At 49.1% G+C, this 17,343-nt stretch overlaps 1 protein-coding gene across 2 annotated transcripts; it reads right to left on the bottom strand.

Moving 5' to 3' along the window:
- Window positions 1–4,099: 4,099 nt before the first annotated feature.
- On the bottom strand, window positions 4,100–15,181 carry CCKBR (cholecystokinin B receptor). 2 transcript variants are annotated; one of them, XM_082749103.1, is made up of 5 exons: window positions 14,910–15,176; window positions 6,302–6,553; window positions 5,905–6,157; window positions 5,446–5,618; window positions 4,100–5,239 (listed from the first exon to the last, which is right to left on the bottom strand). In XM_082749103.1, the coding sequence occupies exons 1-5, from the start codon at window positions 15,058–15,060 to the stop codon at window positions 4,701–4,703; spliced, it is 1,368 nt and encodes a 455-aa protein (XP_082605229.1). In that variant the 5' UTR covers window positions 15,061–15,176; the 3' UTR covers window positions 4,100–4,700. The 2 variants fall into 2 exon arrangements, with proteins under 2 accessions (XP_082605229.1, XP_082605230.1); XM_082749104.1 differs by lacking the exon at window positions 6,302–6,553 and having other exon boundaries at window positions 14,910–15,181.
- Between the last annotated feature and the right edge of the window lie 2,162 nt (window positions 15,182–17,343).

The following is a 17,343-nucleotide window of genomic DNA, read 5'->3' as shown; positions in this document are numbered from 1 at the left end:
TAACCTTTGTTGATAATACTGCTATAAACATCAGGGTGCCCCTTCAAATCAGAATTTTGTATTCTTTGGATAAATACCTAGTAATGCATTGCTGGATCATAGGGTAGTTCTGTTTTTAATTTTTTGAGGAACCTCCATACTGTTTTCTAGAGTGGCTGTGCCAGCTTGCATTCCCACCAACAGCATAAGAGGGTTTCTCTTTCTCCGTATCCTCACCAACATCTGTTGTTTCCTGTCTTGTTAATTTTAGCCGTTCTGACAGGTGTGAGGTGTTACCTCATTGTGGTTTTGATTTGTATTTCCCTGATGATGAGTGCTATTGAACTTATTTTCATGTGTCTGTTGGCCATCTGTATGTCTTCTTTGGAAAAATGTCTTTATGTGTTCTGGCTCTTATTTTTAGTTTTTTAATTTTTTTAGATTAACATATAACGTATTATTTTTTTCAGGGGTACAGGTCTGTGATTCATCAATCTTATACAATTCACAGCACTCATCATAGCACGTACCCCAGTGTTCATCACCTAGCCACCCCATCCCTCCCACTGCCTTCTCCTCCAGCAATCCTCAGTTTGTTTCCTGAGATTGAGTCTCTTATGGTTTGCCTCCCTCTCTGGTTTCATCTTGTTTCATTTTTCCCTCCCTTCCCCTATGATCCTTTGTCTTGTTTCTCAAATTCCTCATATCAGTGAGATCCTATGATATTTATCTTTCTCTGATTAATGTATTTCACTTAACATAATAGCCTCTAGTTCCATCCATGTCATTGCAAATGGAATGATTTTGTCAACTTTTTAATGGCTGCATAATATTCTATTGTATATATGTACCATATCTTCTTTATCCATTCGTCTGTTGATGGAAATTATGGCTCTTTCCACAGTTTGGTTATTGTGGACATTGCTGCTATAAACATTGGGGTGCATGCACATACCCTCATGGATCACTATATTTGTATCTTTAGGGTAAATACCCAGAAGTGCAATTGTTGGGTCATAGGGTAGCTCTATTTTCAACTTTTTGAGGAACCTCCATACTGTTTTCCAGAGTGGCTGCACCAGCTTGCATTCCTGTTAACAGTGTAGGAGCATGCCTTTTTCTCTGCATCCTTGCCAACACCTGTTGTTTCCTGACTTCTTAATTTTAGCCATTCTGACCGGTGCGAGGTGGTAACTCATTGTGGTTTTGATTTGTATTTCCTTGATGCCTAGTGATGCTGAGCATCATCTTTTTCATGTGTCTGTTGGCCATTTGGATGTCTTCTCTGCAGAAATGTCTGTTCGTGTCCTCTGCCCATTTTTTGATTGGATCATTCTTTGGGTGTTGAGTTTGATAAGTTCTTTATAGATTTTGGATACTATGTTCTGCCTATTTCTTAACTGGATTATTTATTTTTGGGGTGTTGAGTTTGGTAAGTTCTTTATAGATTTTGGAGACTAACCCATGTCAGATATGTCACTGCAACCAGCCCATTCTTTTTTGTTTGTTTTTTTGTTTTTATTTACTTATTCGACAGAGATCACAAGTAGGCAGAGAGGCAGGCAGAGAGAGAAGGGGAAGCAGGCTCCTTGCCAAGCAGAGAGTCCGATGTGGGGCTCAATCTCAGGACCCCAGGATCATGACCTGAGCTGAAGGCAGAGGCTTTAACCCACTGAGCCACCCAGGCGCCCCTAACTAGCCCATTCTTAAAGTGACCTAGGACCTTTGGCAAAGTTAGCACATTAACTTGTCAACAGGCACTTTTTGGCTTTCATCACTTAGGAAATTCCATGGGTTTTAGAAGCTCTGTGTCAGGAAAGGGGATGAAGACTGTATATTTCTTACTGTAAGTCACATATCACAGAAGTTAATGTAATCATCCCTGGTTAATAGCTGAGACTGAGCCACTGAGAGAACTTGCACAAAATCACCCAACTTTTGAAAGGCAGGTCAGGCCCATTGGAACCCAGGTCTTTAAGGCTTCAAAGACAACACAGCATGGCTGGGAAGAGCAAAGGTTTTGGAGGTAGGCACCACCCGCGCTCAGTGTTGCCCACATTCCAAGTGCAGGACCTCATGTAACTCCACTAAGCTTTCTCAGCTTCACCCTCCTCTTCTGTCTAAGAGAAATATTCTGTAGGAGAGGTCTGAGGATGAAGTGAATTGGTGTATATAAGATGCCTGTCACATGGCCCCGAGAAGTGCTAGATTTCCCATCCTCCCCTCTGTCACCCCTGCCTTCCAGCCCAGGCTCTGTCATCTTCCCACCACATCACGCTGTTCCCAGCCCAGTATCGGAAACCAGGCAGGAGCACAAATGAATGACTAAAGAGAGAAAGCAGTAAGTACTATAGGATCAGATAAGCTTTGTGAGGATGACCAAAAAGGACTTTGTAGAGACATAGATATTAAATTGATCTGAAATGTTTGACAGATTTCAAGAGATAGAAAATGGAAGGGAAGTCCCTGAGATTCCACATCAGGTCACTAGACAGGGCCTGGGGTGGGGGTGGGGAGATGGAGGTGATGGGTGTGTAAGTATTCTGTAGACCAAAGGGCCATACTATGTGTGAAATCATGTTATTCAGGCCGTGCTTTTGTGCTAGGTTCTACGCTAGCCCTGGGCCACAAGACTTCAGCTCACACTCCAGGCTGAGGCTGGACTTGGAGCCCTACCCCATGGAGCTTCCCACTGCCATCTGGTGGTCATCAGGAGCCCAGGCCCCTGCTGGAGGGGCTGACAGTAGAGCAGCATCATCAAGGCAATCTCCTTGCGAGTGTGGCACAGCCTGTGAGCAACCCTATTTCCACCCTCTGGAAAAGTTGGCATGAGAGAGAAAGGCTCAATATCTTGCCTTCAGCAAGTCAGACCAGCTGGGATTCTATTTTTAACCACCACTGTTGTCGTTGACAGCTTGGAACGCTTTCTCCCTCCTTTTCTTCCTGCGTCCTGCCTCTTACAGCCCAGGGCCCTGTAGAACTGATGGATGGGAGCAGCCTCAGCACTGGTAAACAGAAGACCACTCTCCTTTCTCCCTGTCCTTCACTCCACCCCGCCTTTGTCCAGCCTAGTTAGTGGGAGGAGTTGGAGGTGGTACTGTCTGTGAGGTCAGTGAGCCTTGAATCTCAGGGCTCCTCATTGCACAGGCACCTTCCAAGGCCCTGGTCAGTGTCCTAGCATTTTCTATTCTTTTTCATTTAAAAAAAAAAAAAAAAGACACCCAGTTTTATTAGCACCAGGCCTCACAAAACTTAAGTCTGCCTCCTGATGATTTCTTTCCCATCTCCAGCTCAGTGTCTACTTCAGTACGATTTTTTCCTGCCTTGTTCTAATTTATTGTATGATCTTGAACAGCTTTCTTTCCTGCTCTGAGTCTCAGTTTCCCCATCTGTTACAAGACGAAGTGTCAAGAAAGCCTCCCAACATACTGTATTTCTGATTATCATGTATATTCTCTGGTGAGGACATCTGTTCTTCCATGTCATTGTGTGTGTGTGTGGAGGGATGATGTTGCTGTCTCTTGGTTCTTTCTGGGGGTGGATAAGTCTTAACAATCAAAAGGGGGCCAGGCTCTGGAATTCCTCCTGTTTGGATCCAGTATCCGACTCCCTGCTTTGTTGCTGGCCAGTAAAGGTGCTTCCACAGGCAGAAGCTTAGCCAGATTCCGACGCAGAGAAGAGTGCATAAAAAATGTCCGACTCTTTAACCTCTGTACACCTATCGTGCTCTGAACCCTGGTGTTGCAAATACACATCGAATAAACCGAGGCTTATTATACCGTGTTTCCTCATACCATGTCAATTAAATTTGAGTAAGTATCTATTAATATAGTATCTTTGCAGTGGCACAGCTTCAGGAGAATATGCTAGGATATATATCATATATCATGGGTATCCTCCCGCAACCCCTACGCCCAGCTACAGTGTATGACACTGGCATTTAGGTGAGTCCAGGATGACGACCCAGAGAAAATCCCCACATCCCCCTCCAGCCTCAGACCATGGGCTTCTTGGCAGGTGGTCATGCACAGGATCGAGCAGCAGGAAGAGGGACCTGACGGAATATTTTACAAAACCCTGTGCCCCTCATCTGCCCCCCAGAAAAAGTCCAGAAAGAAAGTTCAGGAGGAAGCCAAGTCATTTTTATTTCTCAAAGAGTTTGGGTGAGGGAAGAGGGGGCAGGGCTATAGAATGGAACTGGAAAGGAATGAAGGGACTTTTCAGTGCAGAACAGCCTGTTGGGTCAAGGAGGTGTGAGATTAGGCTGGGTGGTATTTTCAGTGCTGAAATGGGGAAGGGCACTGTGAGGTCAAAGTGAGGGTGGCCTGGAGCATCTCAGGACTTGGTACCGTGCCGGGCTCCGGAGCCTTAAAGCATCAGTGCCATTACTGTGTGTATATGAGAGGCAGGCCAGCCTCCCTGCGTTTCCGCTAAGTACAGATAGTCCATTGCTAGGGATGCTGTGTGTGTGTATGTCTAAGGTCAGTGCCATGTTTGTGTGTGCCGGGCTCAGTCCCAGATCAAGAGTGTACCTAATTTCCCGTGTGGGAGTTTGGTTTGTGTCAGGTAAGCCAACTGTGCATGTGTGTGCATGTGCAGGAGCACTGGGATTAGTCCATGCTTTTGGGTCTCAGTGGGTGTGTGTCTCTTGTGTGTCTGGATGGGTCCCTGCTTGTAGGAATGGGGGTGTCCCGCCTCAGCCTTCACTCCTCCTCTGCGCCTCAGCCAGGCCCTAGTGTGCTGATGGTGGTGTAGCTCAGTCTGGACAGGGAAGCAATGGAAGGGGTGGGAGGGTCCTCATCGGGAAGAGGCCTGGGACGAGCGCGTGGAGGCCTGGGGCAGCAGCGGGCACACGTCTCAAGGCAGGCCTGGCGAAAGCGACGGTGCATGAAGCAGTAGACCAGGGGGTTGACACAAGCTGAGGCGTAGCTGAGCAAGTGGATGAAAGAGATCGGCGCCCCTGAAAGTGCGCGGTGTGCGCCAGAGCTGTCGAAGGCACGCCACGTGTTGGCGCTGTACAGTGGCAACCAACACAGGAAAAAAAGCACAACAATCACCAGCAGCATCCGCACCACGCGCTTCTTAGCCAACAGCTTGGCCTGGTAGGGCCGGGGGCCGTATCCTGGCCCAGGAGTGGGCGCGGTCAGCGCGGACAGCTCCAGGGTGTGCCGGGAGCGCGGAAGCTGCACGTAGCAGCCGTCACCGTCCTCGCCAGGCAGCCCATTCCCCGGCCGGCAACGCCCAGTCGGGTGGGCGGGACCTGGGCACAGAGGATGGTGGTCAGAGCCTCGGGCAGAGTTCTCTCAACCTCCAGCCCCACCCCCACCCCCACCAGACCCCTAGTTCCAGCCTTTTTGCCTACTCCGGCTCTATTCTGCTCCACCCCACCTAGGCCCCGCCGCTGCTTCCCAAGGCCAGGGGCGGGGTGGGGATGGGGGTGGGGTTGGGTGGCTGGATTTCACGCACCGGGTCCCGTCCCATTCCGCAGCCCTTCTTGGCTTCGGACTCGGCTCTGGCTCTCATTGTCACTGTCTTCATCAAAGCGAAGCCCTAAGTAGAGCTCGCGGGAGATGAGTCCGTAGGCCACAGCCATAACCACACCTGGGACGAAGAACAGAAGCAGGAGCAGCAGTACCGACCTGGAGACAGAGCACATCACACAGGTATCTGTCCACGTGGAATCAGCGATGAAGTAAGAGCCAGGGATTCTTTCTAGGGCTGGTGAGCAGGTCCCTGGGGTAGAAGTAAGATTTGGGGGTGCTGCCGGGAAGGGCTAGAGAACTGGGGAGTGGCGCCAAATGGGAATCAGGGTGGTGGGAGCGGAAAGGTAATTGGAGTATTGGAGGAGGATTCTGGGGACCGGTAGTAAGCAGCTGATGGAGATGGAGAAGAGAATTCCCAGGATTAGGTAATGAGCACCCTCACCAGGTTTGGCGGACACGTGCATTGGGCCAGCGATGCACGCATTGCAGCACACGGGAGGCTCCTGCTGGCTGCACCGCGGTGTACACTGGGTAGGGCACCATGAGCAGTCCAGAGAGCATCCATGTGGCTATAATCACACGAGCTGCGTGGGAACGCGTCTGCCACACGCGTGCCTGCAGTGGTCGGCAGATGGCACTGTATCGCTCCAGGGCGATGGCCACGAGGCTCAGTGTGGACACACTCACAGACACCCCTAAACAAGGGAAGAGGAAGGGGTCACTTAGGAAACTTGTATCACACACTCAACCAGTGTGATTTTCTCAATCCCCACAGGGAAAGACCCATTATGTATGGCAAGGACTTTAGGAAAGGGAGGGCAGGGGGTTGTCTCACCTACCCATGAGGTAGGAAACCGCCTTACAGATGACTGTGCCAAAGATGAACGTGCCCATGAGATTGGGCAGGAGGGTGAAGGGCATGCAAGCCACAGCCAGCAGGAGGTCGCTGACTGCCAGTGAGAGCAGGAAGGCGTTGGTGACAGTCCTCAGGCGGCGGCTCAGTCCCAAGACCACGATGATGAGCACATTTCCTCCAACACTCATCAGAAAGATCACTGCATAAAGGGTGACCCTAATGGCCAGCTCCAGTTCTGGGTAGGAAAAGGGAGAAGTGGCAGTAGGAAGTCTGGATCTCTCTCAGCCAGACCCTCCAAGCCCACTTATTCCCCACCTGGGCTACCCAGCTAGATCCCTCTACCTCCCAGGAACACCTCCTCCCACGCGGTAGGTAGGGAACTTGAATCCTCCAGGCTTCTAACCCCTTGAGGCTTAGTGAAATTGACTTGACTCCTCCTTGAGAAAGTTTGTCGCTTCTCAAGCTTTGCTCCAAAATCTCCCTTCTCCTTACAGCTCAACTTCTTGAAAGGATTATCTGGATCTCCTCATTCACCCCTCAGTCCATTACAGTCCAGTGCCCCATCTGTCTCCTCCATAACCATTTGGACACTTCTTCCCAAGATCATGAAGATTTAACTGCCAAATCCAAAGGTCTCTTCTCAGTTTATTTTACTTGATCTCCCTGTAGCATTTGGCACTGTTGACCACCCACCACCTTTTGAAACACAGGTCAGGGCATGTCCTTATTGTCTAAAAATAAAACAAACAAACAAAAAACACACAAAAAAATCAAACCCCTTCACCTGCTCTGTACTGTCTGCATTCCTCTGGCACGTCTTCCAGATCCTCTGAGAACTGTCCTCTTCCTCCGCTCGTCTCCTCTTGCAAAGCACCCACTTAAGCCACCCGATGACTCAGTTTCTTGAAGGCTTCATGCACACTCATGACTTCCTCCCTCGCTAACATGGATTTCTCAGCCTGGAATGTTCTTTCACCAGCCCCCATCACAAACTCATTTTCTGTATCTGGTAAATTCCTATTCGCTCTTGCCCTTCAAGACTCGGATGAATGGCCCCCTCTTCTGTAAGGCCTTTCTAGATGCCTCATTTGGAGTTAATCTCTCCTTCCTCTAACCCATTCGTGTTCCTTAGGTATCTATTAGAATGCTTTTTCTTTTCTGCCTTGTATTTTAATGATCTCCAAACATTCATTCTCACTCAACAAACAGGAACAGAGGACTCCCTTTATGCAGGCCCTAGGGACAAATTCCCTGCCATGTGCAAGCCCATGATCTAGAGGGAGACTTGGATATATAGACAGATTTAAGTGCCACACTGTGTGATAAGGAGTGATGTTGAAGAATATACAAAGTGCTGTGGGAGCTCGCAGAGGTGACACTGGTGTTGTTGGGCTAGACAGAGGGCTGACCCCATTCATTTGTGTCATTGTCTATTGGGGGATGGATTCATCACAGCCAAGCAGACCCAAATGAAATTTAATTGAGTTAAACTGGACTCAGTCATTCAAACCCATGGCCTCAGCATGAGGGAGACTAGAGCTGGAAGGGAGAGAGGGCGGAGAGACAGAGCCTTTCAGGTTGTGGGGAAGGAAGGGCCCAGAGGGGTAGCCCCCCCCCCCTTTCTGCAACCCCATACATTGACTCTTGCCATAGGCTCTGAATTAAACTGTTTTCATAACAATAACCAACTTACTCAGAAATAGTTTCAGGCATCCAGTGCACGCTGTTTACAAGAGATCCCTGAACAGAACCCAGCAGTGACATTACTTGCTCAGATCACACAGGTAGTAAGGTGCTGAATTGGAATGGGAGCTGAGTCTCCAGATCTCTAAAATGCTCTGCCTCCTACTAATTCCTCACCCCTCTGTCATTCATAATGCTGCCTCCTCCCAATCAAATCTCAATCTAAGTGCCTCTTCCTGCCTCTGTGTACTCCAGTGTGGCATTGCTCACTGTATTATGTTTAACTCTCTATCTCCCTCACTGGATTCTGAGCTTCTTGAGGATGGGGGCAGGGCCCATCTTGTTCTTCAGCCTACCCCTGACACTTAGAGTAATATTTTCTGCATATGGGAGGTGTTCACACATGCTGGCTAATGGATTTTGGATGAAACTGTCACTTTCCACACAAATGCACCTGCTTTCTTTCTCCATTCATGCTTCACCTCTGTGCCTCTAAAGCTCCAGCATGCCCTCTCGTCTCTGTCTCTGTTTCTCTGGAGACGCATGTCACCCTCTCTGCAAGGAGGGCTTATGTGTAGCAAATCTGAAGGGTGTGTGTGTGTAAATAAAGAACATTTATGAGGGAGAGCTCTGTCAGAGAGGTCTTTGGACCCAAAAAAGAGCTGGTAGTCTATCCCATACTTTTTGTGTCTCTTCTCAGTCCACTCTTCTTCCCCCAACCCAGCCCTTTCCTTACTCTCTCTAGTTCTTTCATCTTTCTCAGATCCTTCCCTGGATGTCTCTTTTCAAATCGTTCTTGCTTTATTTTTCTTTCTTCTCTTACTTTCTTCTTCTTTTTTTAGAATTTATTTATTTGAGAGAGAGAGAGAGAGAAAGAAAGAAGAGGGGGCGAGACAGAAGGAGAGGGAGAGAGAGAATCCTTAAGCAGACTCCCTGCTGAGCATAGAGCCCAAAGCCCACACTTCATCCCAGGACCCTGAGATCACGACCTCAGCTGACATCAAGAGCCAGGCGTTTAAATGAATGAGCCACCCAGGCACTCCTTCAGCTCCTAATTCTTGAATCAATAACCAAACCTCAAGTTGGTACAGCACTCTAAAGTATAGAAAGCACCTTTCTCATTCATTCATCCAACTGATGTGTCCCATGTGTATCGTTGAACTTGGTGGAGCAGAAAAATGAGACTATGCCCACCCTTATGAAGGTCCCAATTTGCGTGGGTCTCCAGAAAACTAGAGTCCCAGTAAAACTGCCCAGCACTTTGCGGTTTTGCTGAGCATTCCCAGCTATCACCTTCCAGCCACCGCTATCTCTCCAAGTCTTTGCTGTTGAACCATTAGGAGAAGTGAAAAAGAAATCTTAGAAGGGGGAAGGAGGGGCAAAAAGGTAGAGCACAGGATTTTTAGAGCAGTGAAACTATTCTGTATGGTACTATGGTAGCTAGATGTTATTACACATTTGTTAAAACCCATAGAATAGGGGAGCAAAGTGAGTTAAAGTCTCTGCCTTTGGCTCAAGTCATGATCCCAAGGTCCTGGGATTGAGCCCTGCATCCGGCTCTCTGCTCAGCGGGGGAGCCTGCTCCCCCCCCCCCCCCGCCTGCCTCTCTGCCTACTTGTGATCTCTCTCTGTCAAATAAATAAAATATTTTTTAAAAAACCCATAGAATATATAACAAAAAGAGTGAACCCCTAATGTACACTGCGGAATTTAGTTGCCAATATATCAATATTAGGTTATCAAATATAACAAACGTATTGCCTTAATATAAATATTAAAAATAGGGGAAATTGTGTGTGTGTGTGTGAGAGAGAGAACTCCTTGTTCTTTCCATTCAGTTTTCCTGTAAACTTGAAACTACTGTAAAAATAGTCTATTAGTAGGATGCCTGGGTGGTTCATTCTGTTAAGCATCCAACTCTTGATTTTAGCTAAGGTCTTGATCTTAGTGTGGTGAGTTCAAGCCCCGTGTTGGGCTCCATGCTGGGCATGGAACCTACTTAAATACATACATACATAAATAAATAAAAGTCTAATAGTTTTCTCAAAAGTCACAAAAAAGCAATTGGAAGGAAGACTTGTGTGTGTATTTCTGTCTGTATTTATGCATCCCTGTGCATTTGTGTGGTGGAATAGGAGTGATCACAGTGGCTTCAACAACTGGCAACTTAAGGTAGAGGTGGAAGAATGGGAGAGGCACCTTCCAGATATCATGCCTATTATCTAATATTATAGATATGACCTGTGGGCATTGTCCTGCTGAGCCAGAGAACTCAGAAGACCGTGACAGCTCATTTCTGCTTCTGGGGTCTAGGGAATCTGCATTTGTTCTGTCCAGATGATGGCAGAGAAGTATAAGCACAAAAATCCAGATAATGTGCCGTAAAACAAAAATCAGGACTTTATAAGAAATGACACTGAAGCTGCTGATGCCTCGAATTCTGCCTTCCACTGGTATGTTAGGAACACAGACATCAAGGTAATACCTATGTGTCTGTGGGAGCACGGTAGATTGTAGATAATAGCTGGGCATATGGGGTACTAACTGAGGGAGCAGAAATAATGTGGAAGGATGTGTAGTTAATATCAGAGTGTAAATTGGGTAACAGTTTAGTTTTTGAGATAATAATACCTGGGTGGGTGAGAGTAATACCTATTTTTGTGGACAAGGTGTGAGAAGGGTAACAGCTAGGTGTCTGTAGGTAATGCCTGATTGAGTGGGGGATACATGTAGGTTTAGATAATATCTGAGCAAGTGTCGTAACATAGGTTCCAATGTTCGTGTAGGTGCTGCTGTGGTTGTAGCAGTGGTTGTGTAGGCCAGTTGTCACATTTGAGTGAACGAGAGTAGTATCTGTAGATACGTTTGTGGATAAGATATCGTTTTGTAGATAACAACTTCAGGAAACATGGATTACATCCAGAGGTCTGAATGTGAATGGGGGAGTATCCAAGTGATGACGGTAGCAGCTGAGTAAGCAGAAGTAATATCCAAGTATGTGTGGGCAATAATTAAGTGCGAATGGATGTGAGATGTTAACACGTTAAGATGTTAGCTGAGATACGAATTTGACCGAGTACAGTAGCTGAGCGCCTGAGCGAACACAGGTAGCATTTGGGTCTTTGTGGATAATATCTGAATGCGTGAGAGTAACGCCTGTGATTTTTATAAGTAGTACCTGGAAAAGGTTGTTTAGGGGACCACGGGCAATATCTATGTGTGGATGATAAAATGAAAGCAAGTGTGTTTGGTGGATGAGTGACATCTAAATAACGTGGGCAATGTTCAAGGAACTGTGGGTGACATCTCTTTTTCAGTGGGCAGCACCCAGTGAGCATTAGCACTCAGGTCTGTGTGGGTAACAGGTAAGACGAATGTGGGTGGGGCGCCTGGGTGGCTTAATCAGCTGAACGTCTGCCTTCCGCTCAGGTCATGGTCCCATGGTCCAGGGATCGATTCCTGCACCGGGCTTCTTGCTCAGCCGGGAGTCTGCTTCTCCCCACCCCGTGTGCCCATGTACTCTCTCTCTCTAATATATCTCCAAAAAAAAAAAAAAAAGACTAATGTGAGTAAAATCTACATTTCTACTGGTAACACTGGAGTAAGCCTGGCTAACAAGCATCTGTGGGCATAATATCTGACTGAGAGGCTAATGGTCTTTGTGGGTAACTTCTGACTGCTTGGGCAACAGCCAACTAACTCTGTGGGTAACAACATCCAGATGAGCAAGGCCAATTCTTGCACCTGTGCTCTCAATCATTTCATGTTATACTTTCTCAGGGTCCCCTGCTCTGTTGACTATCCCTGCTCTCAGCTGTACCTTCAGTCTTCTTCTCTCTTGGCATTTAAAAAAGACTCTTGCCTCTACTGTGTGTGCATGCACACACACACACACACACACACACACACCCAAAGACAACTCCCCCACCCCATACACCATTCCTCAACCCCATGCTATTTCTAGCACTATCCTATTTTTTTCTTTGCCTCTCTCTCCCTATCAAACTTTTGGAAAGTTTTGTCTACACACCCTGGTTCACTTCTCAGAATCCCCACCCCACTGTCCCAAACTTCAACCTACTGTAGCCAGACCTTAACACCCATAAAGCCTCCTTGATAGGAGGTCCTTGTTACTGGATCTGAAGGATGCTATTCTGTCCTTATTTGACTTATAGCAGCAGCATTTGACATCACTTATCCCATCTTGTTTGAAGTCTTTTCCTTGTCTTCTTGTTTCTCTGTTGGTTTCGTCATGGGCTCTCCTTCCTTCACTGGTTTTTAAGTATCGGTCTTCTTCAGGATCCTGTCCTAGGACCCCTTTTCTTTTCATTCTGCACAGTCTTTGTATGACTTTATCTGTTCCCATGCCTTCCATTACCTCCTCTATGCAAAGACCTTTCAGGTCTATATTTCCAGCTGGTACCTCTCCCCTAAGTTCCTGACCATAAGATTTGACAGCTCACTGGCCAATCCTACCTTGGTATATTACCAGTATTTAAACTCAGTGGATTCCAAATTGAATTTATAATCTTCTCCTTCAAACCTGGTTTCTGTCCCTTTCTTCTCTTTCTCATGATATAGCACCAACATCCATCCAATTGTCCAAGTCAGAGACCGAGATGTCATCCCTTGACCTCTTCCTCCCTCTCCGTTTCTAATGAATCACCGTGTTCTGTTGTTTCCACTTCCAGAAGTGTCTCTCAAATCCACCCACTTCTCTCCATCCCCACTGCAAATACCTTAGTCTAAGCCCACATCGTCTTTCACCATAGTAGTATAATAGTCTTCTAAACTGTCTCCCCAACACCCACCTTTCATGTCTTCTACTCCAATCCATCCTCTCTACTACAGAACTTATTCAGGCTGTACTACTGACCCTTTCAGCAGTTGCCATTGCCCTCAGGATAAAAATCTACTCTCCTGGGGTGCCTCGGTGGCTCCATTGCTTTCAGGGTTAAGCGTCTGTGTTTGGCTTAGGTCATGATTTCAGGGTCCTGGGATAGAGCCCCTGAGTCATGGGGCTTCCTGCTCAGTGGGGAGTCTACTTCTCCCTCTCTGCCCCTCCACCCAGCTTGTGCTTGCTTTCTCAAATAAATAAATAAAATCTTAGAAAAAAATCCACACTGCTTAGCCAGGTCTGTGAAGCTCTTCGCAAACCCTCTAGGCTGGTCTTAATCCTGAGTGTTGCTTTTTCCTCTCTTATGGTGTGTGTTTCAGGCTCTCAGAAACTGACACACTGAAGGGAAGTACCACCGATTTAAACTTTGGGAGCTTCATCATACTGTTCCTCTGCTTAGAATGCTTTTGGCCATTCTGGCCCCTTCATGTATCTGGCTCTCCCTCGTCTTTTTTATTTTTATTCAGTTATTCCTCAGGAGGCCAACTTTGATTCCCACGGCTAAGCTAGGCTAGGCTAGGACTCCTTTTCTTTGTTCCCACAGCCTTCCTAAGGCACAATCCCACTTTGTGCTGCAATTCCCTGCTTGTCTGTCTCTCCCACTAAACTGTGAGCTCCATGAAATAGAAACTGTTCATTTTGGTACCTGGCACTAACTCTGGTTCAATAAATATTTGTCGAATGAAAGAATCTAAGTGAGAGTGTGTAACAACTAGTCTGAGAAAACATACATTATTTTGTGGGGGTAAATACTCAAGTATTTACTCAAATACTCATTTTCCTTTCTTGAACATGGAATAGTTTCCTTATGCTCAGCACTGTTCCATCTCTTGGAATCCCCCTCCTTCCTTTTCTGCCTACTGAACTCCCTACTTCAAGACCCAGGTCCTGGGCTCCCTCGTCTAGGAAGTTCTTGGATTCCATCTCCTTGGGTGCCCACAATTCAGACGCTCTCCTGGGACTTCTCATGCTGACTATTATTTTCCCACTGGTTTGTCTCCCCTTTGCACTTGACTATGGACAGATGAGGGTCTGGACTGGGTCTCTTTCATTCCTGTGTCCCCAGCATTTAGCCCAGCTACAACAGTAGGTATCCAGAAGACATTTAAGGAAAGAAAAGGTGCAGGAAGAGAAAACATCTATAGTGAGCTGGGTTATCAAGAAAATGCGGCTGTTGGCCTGTGGGAGGAGGGAAAGTCATTTTGGGGACTGAGTAAGTGGAAGCAGTGGGGGTGGGGGGGAGGTGGTGGCTCAAGGGATAGGAGACAAAGGCGAAGTCAGGCTCTAAGAGGAAGAAACCTCAGGAGAGGCAGGTTGGAGAAGGGACTTGGAAGGGACTTGAAAACAAAAAGAGAGAGGGGACAGTGGCTTGATTAGAATTCCAGCCTTGGGAGGCAGGAGGATTTGAGGAGGAGTAAAATGGAGACATGCAGCTCTAGGGAGCAGCCCCCAGTGTCCAGCCTAACTCAGGTTTGAAGATCTCTTCTGGGAAGGCTGGGGGTTGGGGTGGGGGACACTGGAGATTATAACTCTAACTTCCCATGTAAGCCTTCCATAGTGCTCCTTCTCTCAACCAGCCCTCTTCTTTTTTCCCAGTCTTGCCTTCTTTTCTTTCTTTCCTTCCCTATTGTGGCTCTGGGAACTGGATTTAAAAGGAAGAGAGACCTGGAGGATAGGCAAGAAGAGGAGGTCCTTGCTTCCTGACCGTCTGTGTCTAGAAGGAGTCTCTGTGTTATGTGTTTGGGGGTGACCAGTAGCTCTGGGTGCGGCCGGAGACCGGGGCGTGAAGGGGCTCTTATCAGGTGGTGTGAAGCTGTGATGGAGTTTTTTTGAGCCTTGGGGTGGCGGCGGGGGCGGGGGGAGAGGGCAGAAGTGTCGGGGGAGCTGTTTGGGGACTGAGAGGGAGTACTATGAAGGGATGGTGTAGGCGTTTGAGGAGGCAATGGGGGCCACTATCAGTGTGGGGTGCAGCAAGGAGGAGCTGGTGGAGGGGGTTTAGGGGGGCACCCACCTCGTGTCCCGGCTCCGCGGATGCGAGGGGGCTCGCAGCTGAGGTTGCCCGCACCGCTGCTGTTGAGGAGGGCCCCCCCCGGGCGGCACAGGGAAGCCCCCGGCCCGGTTCCGGACCCCTGCGCGCTCCGATTCAGCTTTAGCAGCTCCATGGCCCTGGCCCAGCCACCGCCTCCCTCCGCTCGGCCGGGAGGGCTCCTGCTGCGGCTCCACCTGCTCCCGCCGCGGTTCGGGCGGAGGCTTCCGCCCCGCCTGGTCCCCGCCCCCAACCTTGGCCCCTGCCCCGCCGCTCCTCCTCCGTTCGCCCCGCCTAGGCTCGCCTCCCTCCCAGGCTAGTCTGCCTCGGTCCCGCCAGGTGACTCTCCGCCCCCCTCCTACGCTCAGGACATCCACACTCCCCCCACCCACCAGGACTGTTCTTCAGGCTCGCCCCCTCCCTACTCTCTGTCTCCGGTCTTCTCCTAGAGATCTCCTTCCCGCCCACTCCCCTTCACCACCGTCCCGGTTCGGAGGAATTCTTGGGAGTGTGTGTGCGCGCCTGTGTGTGTATGTATTTGTGTGTGTGTACGCGCCGATGTGCGTGTGTTGGCGAGGGCAGCGGTGGGGGTTACGTGTGGATGGAGGGGTGGTAGGGTGGGAGATGGCGGGGTTGGGGGGAGGAGGGTGAGAGGGTTTGGGTGGGGCGCGGCTGCCGTGGGATCTAGCGTTTTTCCCTGGTGGGTCGGGGACCTGGAGGTGGCCTTTTCAACAGAGTGGCATCAGCCGCGGGTTTCTGTACCATGCCGCAGTGGCTCCAGTGACCGCGACACTATCGCTACAGAGTTCCCTGTATCTCCTCGCCAGGGGGCTGGAATAGCCCCTCCATCTGCCCCCACACCCTCCACCTCCCACCTCAGGGCCCAATACCCAGGCTTCCAGCCAAAGCTCCCAAGGAACCCTCCAGAACGGGCAAGGACGGCGGGGTGGGGAGGCTGGTGGTGGCGGGCAGCATTTGTCCTTGGGGAGTCTTGGCGCGCAAAAGGGCTGCGGGGAGGAAGAGTCTGACTTGGGTGTGAGGGCAGCCTGGGTAGCAGAGAGAACTGCTTAGAATAAACGGAGGAGGGTTGGGCTGATGGTGGGGTTTGGTTCCAGAGTGTGCCCAGCACTGGCACAAGAGGAAAGGAGGGGGCTGGCTCTCCTGTCTCCAAGCAGCGCCCACCCACACCACACACTGACGCTCACTGTTTGCTCTTTGTGCAGGTGGAGCAGCCTGTGTGGGGCATCAAGTTCCCACCAGAGGGGACCAGAAGGGGGCCAGATCACTGGGGTGCGGCTGGAGCAAAGCTTAAGAGGGCATGCAGTGGACCGAAGTGGTGGTTTCAGTTCCTGGGGCAGGATTTGTCTCCACTTGCATTTCAGCCCTGCTGGCTATCCATTCTTCTCTATTCCAAGGAAACTCCAACATGACCTTAAAATTCCACTCTCTGGCCCCCAGCAGTATCTGCTGGAGGTGGGGGCATTAGTCAAAGAGCAGATAGACTGTGAATGAGGTCTGAGTTTATGGGGAAATCAGAGACCCCTATCCAGTTTGTCCTTGGAAAAGGACCTGTTTCAGCAAGCCTGTTTCTGCAAGAACTGAGTTTATAGGGGCTGGGGCACTAAAGGAGGATTTAAGCCTGAGGTGGGTGGGGATGTCACCTGTCTCCCCGCACACCCTCCACCTGGCACTGCCTGCCTTCCCCATCAGAGTGCCCTGGGCTAGAAGAGCCTGATTTGCTGTTTGTTCAGCTCCAGCACAGGTGGTATCTCAGATAACCTGCTGGACTTTTCCCACATTGGATGACGGTAGGGTTGGGGGACAGGGAAGCAAAGGAAATGTTGGAGAGAGAGGGGAGTGGAAATAGGAGTAGACGGGCATTCACTTATTCAGCAAAGTATGTGTCAGCTGTAGGGCTGTGTATTAGTTGTCTGATACATCCCGTGGTCTGAGTAGCTCCCACTCTCCTGGGGGAAAGTGACAGGTAAGCCAACGATTATGTGCATCTGCGACGATACACAAGTCAGAAATTTAGAAATCAGCCTGGCTGCCTTACTCCTTTAGGCACCTTCACCTGGAATAGAGGCTGTGACAAAAGCCCAGACTCCTATCCAAGTATGAAGGATTTACTCTGCAGCTGCCAAGCAGCTTTGGGAAGTCAGTCCTCAACTGCCCCAGCCCTTTGGGGAGTCGGCTGAGCCAAGGAATGACTGCTCAGGCAAGATCCTGTTCCCTTCCTGAGGTATCCTGCTTCCAGTGGCCAGCTCAGCACAGATGCTTAGCCTCCTCACTCCGACAGAGGACAGCTCTGAAAGATGTGCACAGCTCCTCACGGGGTTGACCAAGGCCTTTATGGGGATGGAATCACTGACCTGCTTCTGCCTTCACCCCGTCCTTCTTTCATCCTTGCTCTTGCACA

Source organism: Mustela nivalis (genome assembly GCF_964662115.1).
Source record: "Mustela nivalis genome assembly, chromosome: 9".
In the NCBI taxonomy this organism is placed as follows: domain Eukaryota; kingdom Metazoa; phylum Chordata; class Mammalia; order Carnivora; family Mustelidae; genus Mustela; species Mustela nivalis.
Note: the sequence above shows the minus strand (reverse complement) of the source record. Positions and strands in the feature narration are given on the sequence as shown.

Excerpts from the sequence above, each read along its gene's own strand:
- CCKBR (XM_082749103.1), bottom strand. The coding sequence starts at position 15,060 with ATGGAGCTGCTAAAGCTGAATCGGAGCGCGCAGGGGTCCGGAACCGGG. Across the intron at positions 5,619-5,904 it reads GCACGTGTCCGCCAAACCTG|GTCGGTACTGCTGCTCCTGC; the intron begins GTGAGGGTGCTC and ends CTCTGTCTCCAG. Across the intron at positions 5,240-5,445 it reads GCGGAATGGGACGGGACCCG|GTCCCGCCCACCCGACTGGG; the intron begins GTGCGTGAAATC and ends CTCTGTGCCCAG.